Source organism: Sapajus apella, unplaced genomic scaffold (assembly GCF_009761245.1).
Source record: "Sapajus apella isolate SASKATOON/1434 unplaced genomic scaffold, GSC_monkey_1.0 scaffold11, whole genome shotgun sequence".
NCBI lineage: Eukaryota > Metazoa > Chordata > Mammalia > Primates > Cebidae > Sapajus > Sapajus apella.
In genome coordinates, this window is record NW_022436951.1 from 3,813,970 (window position 1) to 3,825,447 (window position 11,478).

At 35.9% G+C, this 11,478-nt stretch overlaps 1 protein-coding gene across 6 annotated transcripts in view; it reads left to right on the forward strand.

Moving 5' to 3' along the window:
* RICTOR (RPTOR independent companion of MTOR complex 2) overlaps positions 1-11,478 on the forward strand; it is a 141,422-nt gene that overhangs the window by 47,140 nt on the left and 82,804 nt on the right. For all 6 annotated transcript variants that reach the window (XM_032278901.1, XM_032278902.1, XM_032278903.1 and 3 more), the window contains exon 3: positions 2,645-2,742. In XM_032278901.1, coding sequence (XP_032134792.1) covers positions 2,645-2,742 — 98 coding nt within the window. The remainder of the gene's footprint in view (positions 1-2,644; positions 2,743-11,478) is intronic.

An 11,478-nucleotide genomic window follows, 5' to 3' on the forward strand; every position in this document is an offset into this window, starting at 1 on the left:
TACTTAGTGCTTTGACACCACATTTGTTGTCATAGACAACACCCAGTATAGCAGAATGGAGTAAGGTAGGCAGACGGAAGCTAAATGTAAAACAGGACAATGCAAACAGTTTCATTTGGTGAGGAAAACATTTAATTGAAAACACACAGTTCCTTGGGTTTGTGGTAACAGATAAAAGCCTCAAGGGCAGTAATAATGGCTCTTAAAATATCAAATACATGGTACTGTATTTTTAAAATTGTGCTTTTGTTTTTATTAAAACCAATAGGATGGTGAAGATTTTAATAGAATAGCTTGTAGCTATCTGAGGAAATGGACACTTGGTTCCAGAGGAGGCAAACTACTGCCTACAAGGCCATATCGGGCCCATGGCTTGTTCGTATAAAGCAAGTATATTTTTAAAGCATTTTCTTCTTTCATTACTTTAAAGGTGTTGCTTCACTGTCTTCTGTTTTGGACAAGAAGTCTTTTTTCTTTTTTTTTTCTTTATGTAACTTTTTTTTAATCTGACTACTTTAAAGATTTTCTCTATCAGTGGTTTTGAGAAATTTGATTGTAATCTGCCTAGGTCTAGTTTTCCTGGCTTGTTTTTGTAGAGCAAGTATATTTTTAAAGAATTTTTTTCTTTCATTTCTTTAAAGGTGTTGCTTTGCTGTCTTCTGTTTTGGACACAAAATCCGCCATTATCTTTTTTTTTTTTGTTGCTTTTCTCTATGTAACTTTTTAAAAAAAATTCTGTGTACTTTTTAAGATTTTCTCTCTGTCAGTGGTTTTGGGCAATTTGATTATAATCCGCCTAGGTCTAGTTTTCTTCATGCTTCTTGTGATTGGGTCTTGTTGCGCATTTTATTGGTTTATTGTTTTCATCAAATTTGGAAAGTTTTCATCCGTCAATTTTTTTTTTTGGGGGGGGGGCAAAGACGGCTTTAAAAGGTGCGTTTTCTCTCTTATGAGGAGGATTTGGGTCCTTTCAGGTGAAGCTCCAAATTATTAGACAATACACTGTTTTCTTCAGTTGCAGCAAGTTTATCCCAAAGTGGGTGCTCAGGAAAGCATCTTGAGGGTGAATGGGTTTCAGGGTTAAGTTTGTCTGATGATTTTGTTAGTTGAAGATGTTCCTGTGTCACTTATTAGAAGCAGTTTTGTGTCTCACTTCAAATAGTTCACCACCTGGCTGCATGCCACCTCCATCTGTCCCACAGCTACCAGGTAATAGTGAATGGTTTAGAAGGTGCTGCCCTGGGGCAGCTGGGCCTTTAAAAGATGCAACACAGGACAATGAACAGCAGCAACTTCCAGTCCCCGCTGTGGACCTGATGCAAGGGCATTTTGATGGCCTTCTGGTTGGACAGATAGAGCAGTACAACAGCAGAAACACCACTGGCAGCAACTGGCAAGGGATGAGAACCATGTTTGTAAGAGGCTGGGCAGACTGGGTGGCCTTTATCCATCATTTCTTCAAGTAATTGGTCTATTCCTAATTCTTCCTTTTATTTGGGGTTTCCAGTTACACATATATTAAGCAGCTTAAAGTTCCACAGCTGACTGATGGGGTTACATCCCAATAAATCCATTGTAAGTTGAAAATATCTTAAGTCAAAAATGCATTTGCTATACCTAACCTCCTAAACATCTTCGTTTAGCCTTGCCTACCTTAAACATACTCAGAACACTTACATTAGCCTACAGTGGGGCAAAACTATCTAACACAAAGCCTATATTATAATAAAATGTAGAATATTTCATGTAATATATTGAATACTATACTGAAAAACCGTGGTTTTATGGGTTTTTGAAGTGTAGTTTCTACTGAATGTGTATTGCTTTCGCACCATGTAAAATTGAAAAATTAAGCCTAACCATTGTAAGTCCTGGACCATATGTATATTTTATCTAATTTTTTGGTTTATTGAAACAGGGACAGTATATTTGGTCCCTTTTACTACATTGTAGCCATGCTATCAAGCAGCCATCAAATGAAAGTTGTGATGTTGAGATTTTTCTTTATCTGTCTTATACTGCTGTAACAGTTTCTGAGACTGGGCAATTTATAAAGTACAGAGATTTATTTCTCACAATTCTGGAGGCAGGGAAGTCTGAGGTCAAGGGACCTTCATCTAATAAATAAATGCCTTCTTGCCTTGTCATTCCATGCTGGAAGGTCAAGAGAGCACTGCAGGTGGGGTGAGGGGAGAGATGTTTGTGAGAGCATGAGCACAAACAAGGTTGGGAGGGTGCATGCAAGAGGGAGCCAAAAGCTTTTATAACAAACCCACTCTGGTGATAATCAACCCTCTCCCTCCTTAAGAATCCATTCTTGGGGGCAAAGCCTTCATAACCTAATCACCTCTTAAAGGTCCTACCTCTCAACACTTTTGCGTTAGTGGTTAAGTCTCCAACACAACTTTGGTGAAACACATTCAAGTAATAGGAAGATATAAGATTTTGTGGTTGAGTAATTCCAGGCAATGATACAGAGCTAGACCATAGGTATAGGGAATCACTTAAATTAATAGATTTAGGGTGGAGGGTAAGACTTGAAACCAAGAGCCAAAGTTGTGAAGTTTTAATACTGCATGTTTTATGTGTTTGATCAGGAAAATACTCATAAAATTATGTTAAATTGTCTTGTCTTTCCTTCTAGAACCTTCTGATAACTTAAGAGAGATTCTCCAAAATGTGGCCAAATTGCAAGGAGTATCAAATATGAGAAAGCTAGGCCATCTGAATAACTTTACTAAGGTAAGTAACTTGAATTTTTATTATTATCTAAAATTCTTTGTTCCTTACTACACTTACTAGATGTTTCTCGACCGTCATTAAATGTAAATTTTTGTGTATTCACACAGCATTAATGCTTTTCTTTCCTGCTTCTCATTGATTTTGTCCTGTGTATCTTAAACTTTTATTTGTGTTATAGAAGGATTATATATTTAGAAAATTTCGTAGGTTCAGAAAAGAATAAAATAACTGAGAAACTTGCAATTCAACCTTTTATTCACATAAGGATGCATTTTGCCTTCTCATTTTACTTGATAATACATGGTACAGGCATATATTGGAGATATTGTGGGTTTGATTCTAAACCACTGCAATAAAGTGAATGTTGCAATAAAGCAAGTCACTAATTTTTTGGTTTCCCAGTGAATATAAAAATTATGTTTATACTGTAGTGTAGTCCATTAAGTGTGCAATAGCATTATGTTTAAAAAATGCGTGTACCTTAATTTAAAAATATCAATTAAAAAATAGTCATCTGAGCCTTCAGCAAATTGTGTGTTTTTTTGTTGTTGTTGGCTGAGGAACTTGCCTCAATGTTGATGGCTGCTGCCTTATCAGATTGGTGGTTGCTGAAGGTTGCGGTGACTGTAGCAACTTCTTAAAATAAGACAGCAATGAAGTTTGCTGCACTGACTCTTCCTGTCATGAAAGATTTCTCTGTAGCATGCAATGCTGTTTGATAGCTTTTTAACCACAGTAGAACTTCTTTCAAAATTGGAGTCAATCCTCTCAAACCCTGCCGTTGCTGTATCAACTAATTTTCTGTAATATTCTGAATTATTTGTTGCCATTTCAACAGTGTTCACAGTATCTTCACCAGGAATAGATTTCATTTCATGAAACTCCTGTTTTTGCGCATCCATAAGAGGGAACTCTATATCCGTTAAAGCTTTTTCATGAGATTGCAGCAATTCAGTTGCATCTTCAGGATCCACCTCTAATTCTAGTTCTCTTGCTATTTCTTCCACATCTGCAGTGACTCCCTCCACTGCAATTTTGAATGCCTCAAAGTCATTCATGAGTATTGGAATCAACTTCTTCTAAATTCCTGTTAGTGTTGAGATTTTGATTTCCTCCCATGAATCGGGAATGTTCTTAATGGCATTTGGTGGTGAATCCCTTCCAGAAGGTTTTCAATTTACTTTGCCCAGATCCATTAGAGGAATTACTATCTATGGCAGCTATAGTGTTACAAAATGTGTTTCATTAAAATACGACTTAAAAATCAAAATTATTTCCCAGTTCCCTATTCATGGGCTGCAGAATGGAGTTGTGTTAGCAAGCCTGAAAACAAATTAATCTCCTTGTAACTATCAGAGCTCTTGGGTGACTAGGTACATTGTCAATGAGCAGTAATATTTTGAAAGAAATTTTTTTTTCCTGAGCAATAGTAAATACTGTTTTTTTCAACAGTAGGTTTAAAATGTTTAGTAAACCATACTGTGAACAGATGTGCTGTCATCCAGGATTTAGTCCATTTATAAAGCACAGACAAAGCAGCTTTAGCATACTTCTTAAGATCTCTAGGATTTTCAGAATAGGTAATGATCATTGGGTTCAATCTAAAGTCGCCAGCTGCATTAGCCCCAGACATGAGTCAGCGTGTCTTTTGAAGCTTTGAAGCCAGACATTGACGTCTTCTCTAGCTATGAAAGTTCTAGATGGCGTCTTCTCCCAGTTGAAGATTGTTTCATCTGCACTGAATATCTGTTGTTTGGTGTAGCTACCTTGGTCAGTGATCTTAGCGAGATCTCCTGGATAACTTGCTGCAGCTTCTTCATCAGCACCTGCTGCTTTACATTGCCATTTTATGTTATGAAGATGGGTTCTTTCCTTTAACTTCATGAACCATTCACACTTTTCTTCTGCAGCTTCCTCACCGCTCAGCCTTCATAACATTTAAGAGAGTTAGGGCCTTGCTTGCTCTGGGTTAGGCTTTAGTTTAAAGGAATGTTGGTAGCTGGTTTTATCTTCTATCTAGACCACTAAAACTTTCTGTCAACAGTGAGGCTGTTTTGCTTTCATATTATTCGTGTGTTCATTGGATTAGTACTTTTAATTTTCTTCAAGAACTTTTCCTTTGCATTCACAACTTGGCTACCTGTTTGTCACAAGAGGCCTCTCTGGACTTTCAACATGCCTTCTTCACTAAGCTCAGTTTCTAACTTGTCATTTAAAGTGAGAGTTGGTTGACTCTCCCTTTCACTTGAACACTTAAGGGCCATTCTAGGGTTATTAATTAGTCCAATTTTACTAAGTATTGTGCCAAAGGAGAGAGGTAGAGACAGGAACGGCGAGTTGGTGGAGCAGTTTAAGTTCATCATCCTACATGGGTGCAGTTCATGGTGCCCCAAAACAAGGATAATAGTAACATTGAGGATCACTGATCACAGATCACCCTTACAGATAATAATGAAAACAGTTTTAGTATTGTAAAAATTGCCAAAATGTGACAGACACGCACAAAGTTGAGCACATGCTTTTGGAAAAATGGCATCAATTAACCTACTTGATGCAGGTTTACCACAAATCTTCAATGTGTAAAATGAAGTATGCTTATAAGTATATGTAAGTACATGTGTGTGCCATATTTCATAAATACAGCCATAAACCCCAAGGAACTGTATTAGAACGTCCTCTTTTCCTGATGTTGTATACTCATTATTTGGATCTAAATTAGATCCCAAATTAAATTGTGGGGACCCTGGTCCCAAATAAACATTGACTTGATCTCTCATACCAGCCCAGAATTCTTGAGATTGATGAATAGATTGGTATATTTCTCAGCCGTGTAATGCTGGACAGACAATTCATGCAAACTAAAATGCCTGCTATTTTAGGTGATATCCTAAAATAGAAAACAGAATAGGTCTTTCGAATAACGTTCCCTCCACCTTTTAGTATATTAATTATAAATTGTTTTTAATGAAAGAATTATTTTATGTTTTAACCTGTTGCTACTCAAAATATGACCCACAGTTCATTGGTATTGGTATTGCCTTGAAGCTTGTTTGAAAGTGTACTATTTAGCCCCATCCCAGACCTACTAAATCAGGATCTACAGTTGAGTAAAGATTCTCAAGTAAATGTATGATTACATTCAAGTTTGAGCAGCATTGTTTTAATCCTTCCAAATATTCTTTAAGTAGTTGGACTGTGGCTTGGATTTGATTTTTTATTTCATAGAAATAGAAGGGGATGAGAATATAGTCACTATGTAATAAAATTGTTTTTTTCATGTAATATTGTGTGATAAATATAGGTTGAGGGTTTTTCTATAGCTAGGGAAGCAAGTATATAGGTATTTTTCCTTAGTGAAGTTTTAAAATATTCTGGCTTTTTTTTTTTTTTAAATATATAAGAGATGAGAAAATGATTTTATATGAGGGATGAGAAAGTTTTTTTTTTTAAAAACAGCTCTTAATCACATTAAATAAGTACGGGAGAATGGACTCTCGTTCATGTATTTTGTATGTGTGTGTGAACATAATGAAAATCTTCAAATGTCCTTCTTCAACATGGTAGTAAGATAATGTCAAATCTTTAAGACACTGACATTGTTCCAGGGTTGCAAAATGCATCTTCAAGTTTTGTTGCCTTTTATTAAATTTTATAGTTTTATTTCACCAATCTTCACTCAGTTCAAATTAGCCTCACTTGCTTGGTTTTAACTTTTAAAAACAATTACAATAGAAATCTGTGTCCTGTTTGCAATTATGATTACTATTATAACCAGGTTTGGACACCTAGATATACAGTTCCACAACTCTTGCCAGCTAGGATTCTGAAAGTTGGGGATGGAGGTAAGAATGGCAGTAATTTCTGTCATTTTACTTTGTTACCAGCATGGGTCCTACAGCAATCTTAAAAATTAGAGTAGTGTTGCCTAATAGAAATATAATGTGAGCCACATAGGTAATTTAAAATTTTCTAGTAGCCATACTAAAAAAGTAAAAAGAAACATGACATTAAATTTAGTATTTTTATTAAGCCAGTATATCTAAAACATTATTATTTGATGTAATTAGTATAAAACATTATTAAATGTTATTTATTTTTTCATACTAAAGTTTTGAAAGCAAGTTTATAGTTTATACTTCAACAAATTTTAATTAAAACTAGTCACACTTCCAGTGCTCATAACCACGTGAGACTAATAGCTACTAACGGCATTGGACAGTGAAGAGACACAGCTTTTTGGAACAGGAGCAGCTTCAAAACCTGCATTTCTAGGAATCGGTTGAACACCTCTTATTCTCCCTTCTCATTCATTATTTATTTCTGTCTGGGTCCCAGGTTCTCTTGCATTAGGATTAGTTTCCCTTTTTTTTTTCTTTTTTCTTCTCTCCTGAATTTCCTTGTTTTCTGTCTAAATTTCTCCCACAGCATTTCACTAAGTTATTCACTCTGCCTGCTCTTTCTTTCTTGATTTGTGCTTCCCCACTCTCTACTGACATTTCTGCTGCTTCTCATCCCTTCTCTACCTCTTCCTTCCCCTTTATCTTCTCTTTCTTCACCCTTCCTTGTCCCCTTTCTCTTCCTCCTCCTTTTCTCAGTTACCTTTACTTCCTTTTCTCCGTTGTACCACTGTAGAGTATGCAGTGATGTGTCTCTATAATGAACGCTCTAGACTTTTGTACTTTTTATAGTCTTGGTTTTTATTTTACCATGTCCTTTAAAAATTAGGCTGGGCGTGGTGGCTCACGCCTATAATCCCAGCACTTTGGGAGGCCGAGGTGGGCGGATCACGAGGTCACGAGATAGAGACCATCCTGGCTAACATGGTGAAACTCTGTCTCTACTAAAAGTACAAAAAATTAGCTGGGTGTGGTCGTGCGTGCCTGTAGTCCCAGCTACTCGGGAGGCTGAGGCAGGAGAATTGCTTCAAATTGGAAAACGGAAGTTGCAGTGAGCCGGGATCACGCCACTGCACTCCAGCCTGGTGATAGAGCGAGACTGTCTTAAAAAAAAAAAAAAAAAAAAAAAAAAAAAATTGATTTTCATATATCCCTCTGGCCTTGGTGCCAGCTTTGTAGCAGCCCCTTTCTTTGCTATTAATTTAAAATCCTGATAGCCAAGCTTATTAAAATTTGGCTATTCTAAGAGTGAGTACACCCAGAGTCAGGTTCTTAGGGGCTGTCCCATGAATAAAGTCAATGAAGTTTGGACTTGATAAAATCTATTTTGGTTGCTTAGTGATATACTGGGAAAAGCATGAATTTTAGATCAAACAGATGGAGACTTGCAGCCCAATTGTGATTAACTAGCAGGGCAATTTTAGGCAGATTTCTTTCCTCAGAGGTAATCTTGTTGTCTTTAGAGGCAAAGTTTCAGTCTAGTGCCTGGCACATAATATATGCTCTGTAGTAGGTAGTGCATTTCAACCTCATGTTTGGTTTTTGTGTTTTTTTTTTGTTGTTGTTGTTCTTTTTGCCACTTCTGTAATTTTTTGGCTGACAGTAAGGTGGTGAGTCTGCTTAATGGCTTGAACTGTCAGTTGGTAAACTGTTACTATAAATCAGGGTTCTACAATGCTGGCATTACTAACAAATTGAGCCAGATGATTATTTGTTTTGCAAAGCTGCTGAGTGTATTTTATGGTGTTCAGCACTGCTCCTGGCCTCTACCCACTAGATGCCAGCAGCACCCTTGCCCCAAACCAGTTGTGGCAAGCAGAAATGTCTCCAGACATTGACAAAGGTTCCCTGGGAGACAAAATTGCCCCCGTTAAGAACCCCTTCTGTAAATAAATGTGTGTGTAGATTTTATTATAAAATTTATTTAAATATGCAGCACAAAACAAACACTGAATTCAATTGTACTGTGTCTTGAATTTCATTTGTTAGAAAGCTGGGTTTATAAATACTTAGGTAACTAGTATTCCGTTAAAACCTGTAAATTCATTCATTTGCTTATTGAGTAAAAGGAATTCTCAGAAATTTCTATGAATAGCTCTATAGAATAAGAAAATTATGATGCCAGGACTAGTGGAGTTAGTTGGCCACCCTCTTCTGTGTTTCCATTAGTTTATAGATATGCCTACTAAATTGTATCTTTTTTTATTATTTATTGTCCATTACTTATGTTATTAAACTGAGTTTTTCAAACACAAAAAAATACATAGTATTTATTTTTCCACTGTCATATCCGTCTCTACTCCAAAGTGTGTCACATAATATGTGTTTAATTAATGGTATTATATTAGATTGGGAAGCTGATGCATTTTAAATATGAGCTTTTGTTTTTACTGGTATTTGTTTTGTTATTAAGTATAAGCCTGTAAGGAGTAAGTTATCTTACTAGAATAGTAACATTAAAATGTTGTATAGGGTGAACTTCAGCTTCAAAACTAAACCTCCTTTTAAGGTATAAAGAGCAAGCTAGTGATGTGATCCTTTAACCATGTGAATGTCACACATCCATGCTTGCCATCTGACATCATCTCACTGGATAAAGTAATGTGTATAACAGACTGCTGATGAACATAAGCTTAGTATTCTATTTTTAAAACTGACAACATGCTCATAATCTAAAGACCTGCTTTTTAAAGATCAAAATAGTTCAACTCTTTTATATCTTAAAAGTACTCTTTTCCTATATTTAATCTAATATATTTATATTAAAAGAAGCTTTAAAGGAATCTTTATTTTCTTCTGTTTTATAAAAACTTTAAGGTATAGGCTGAATATAAAAAATTAAAATTATACAGAAGAATATATGGTAAAAAGTAAAATTCTTTCCTTTAATACCCTTCCCACCCATCTCCCTGTTCTGACAGTAATACCACTCTCCAGAGGTAACCACTAGAAAATATTTATCCTTTTCTAGTATAATTATAAGTACAAATGTGTGTATGTGTGTATTTTCTTGGGAGTTGTGATAATTAAATGAGCTAAACAAAATGAAGTGTTTACTGTGTGCTCAGTTTATTTGCCATTTATTATACAGTTATACATCATTTGTTTACCATTATTACACAGAATATGTTCAAGGAATGCATTATTAGGTAATTTCATCATTTTGTGAGCATCATAGAGTGTACTTACAGTCCTTGATGGTGTAGTGTACTACACATCCAGACTCTAGGGTATAGCCTGTTGATCTTAGGCTATGAACCTGTACAGCATGTTGTTGTACTGGATACTGTAGGCAGTTGTAACACAATGGTAAGTGTCTAAACAGAGAGAGATATAGTAAAAATATAGTTTCATAATCGTATGGGACCACAGTCGTATATGTGACCCATCATTGACTGAAAAGTCATTATGCAGTGCATGACTGTAGATATATATGCAAAAAGACTTTTTAAAATGAGAATGTGATACATATGTGTACAGCTAGTGCTCGACTTACGATCACAACTGGTTCCGACAGACCGGTCGTAACACAATTTGGTTGTAAGTTAAGTAGGCTATATGTATAGTACTGTGAAATGATGTTATAAAAATCTTTAAGTCATATTTTATCATATTTTTCTTTCATTATTGTTATATATCATAATTTTCTTTGTTCATTTTATGCCATCTGTATCATCTCTACACCATTTTCTTATTTTTACATTTGTCAGGTTTAAGTAAAACACTACCAGTACAACTGGTTTAATATTTGCAAAACATACAAAATTACAAAATACAGGTGCATACAAAAATACAAAATACAGGTGTAAAAAATACCATAGGAAACATTTTCCCAATTGCAAAACATATCAAAATATATAAACATGTATGAAACATTTTATTGGCTGCTGGTGCTTGGCTGCGGATCGTTGATGTTGTCATCTGAGGCAGCAGTTGGGGTTACCGGAGTTGGTTTTTTCATAAACATAGTGAGCTTTGTCTGAATTGTATGTTTCTTTTTTTCTCCATAAATTTCACGATACGGATGAAACACATCGTGCACCATCCGTTCAATCCTTGCAAATCGTTCGACGTTTGGGTCCATTGCTTCGAAATGTATAAGAAGTTTATTCAGTAAAGATAAACCGTCTGATAATCCCTTAGTGGTGAACTTTCTTTCTGGCTCCTCCTCTTCTTTCTCTGCTTCTCTTCTTTCTTCTTCCACCACTCTTTCTTCTTCCAGTTCGATTAGCTCTTCATTTGTAAGTTCTCCGGATTCTTTGTCTAGCAACTCTTCAACATCTTCCATTTCACACTCCAAAGAAAGGTCTTTAGCGAGTTTTACTATTTTTTCCTGAATCGTATCAAGTTCATGTTCACTGTCAAATCCATCAAAATCATTAATATAGCACTTAAAACAATTTTTCCAGATGCCATTCATGCACCTTGTCATCACAGCCTCCCAGGCAGTAGCGATATTCTTGATACACATCAAAATGTTGTAGTGTTTCCAAAAATCTCGCAATGTTAGTTCTGAGTCAGCATCTATAGCGGATATTGCTTGAGCGAAGGTGGTTCGGAGATAGTTGGCCTTTAATGTAGCAATCGAACCATGGTCCATAGGCTGGATGGGTGGAGTCGTGTTTGGCGGAAGAAAAACAAATTTTACATCTGGATGGAGATCGCCTAGATGTGGTGGGTGTCCAGGCGCATTATCAAGTAGCAATAAAATCTTGAAAGGAGTATCTTTCTTCAAACAATATTCTAGAACTTGAGGAATAAAACAGTTCACAAACCAGTCTTCAAACAATCCTTGTGTCATCCATGCTTTACATTGAGAACGAAAGTAGATGGGCAGTGT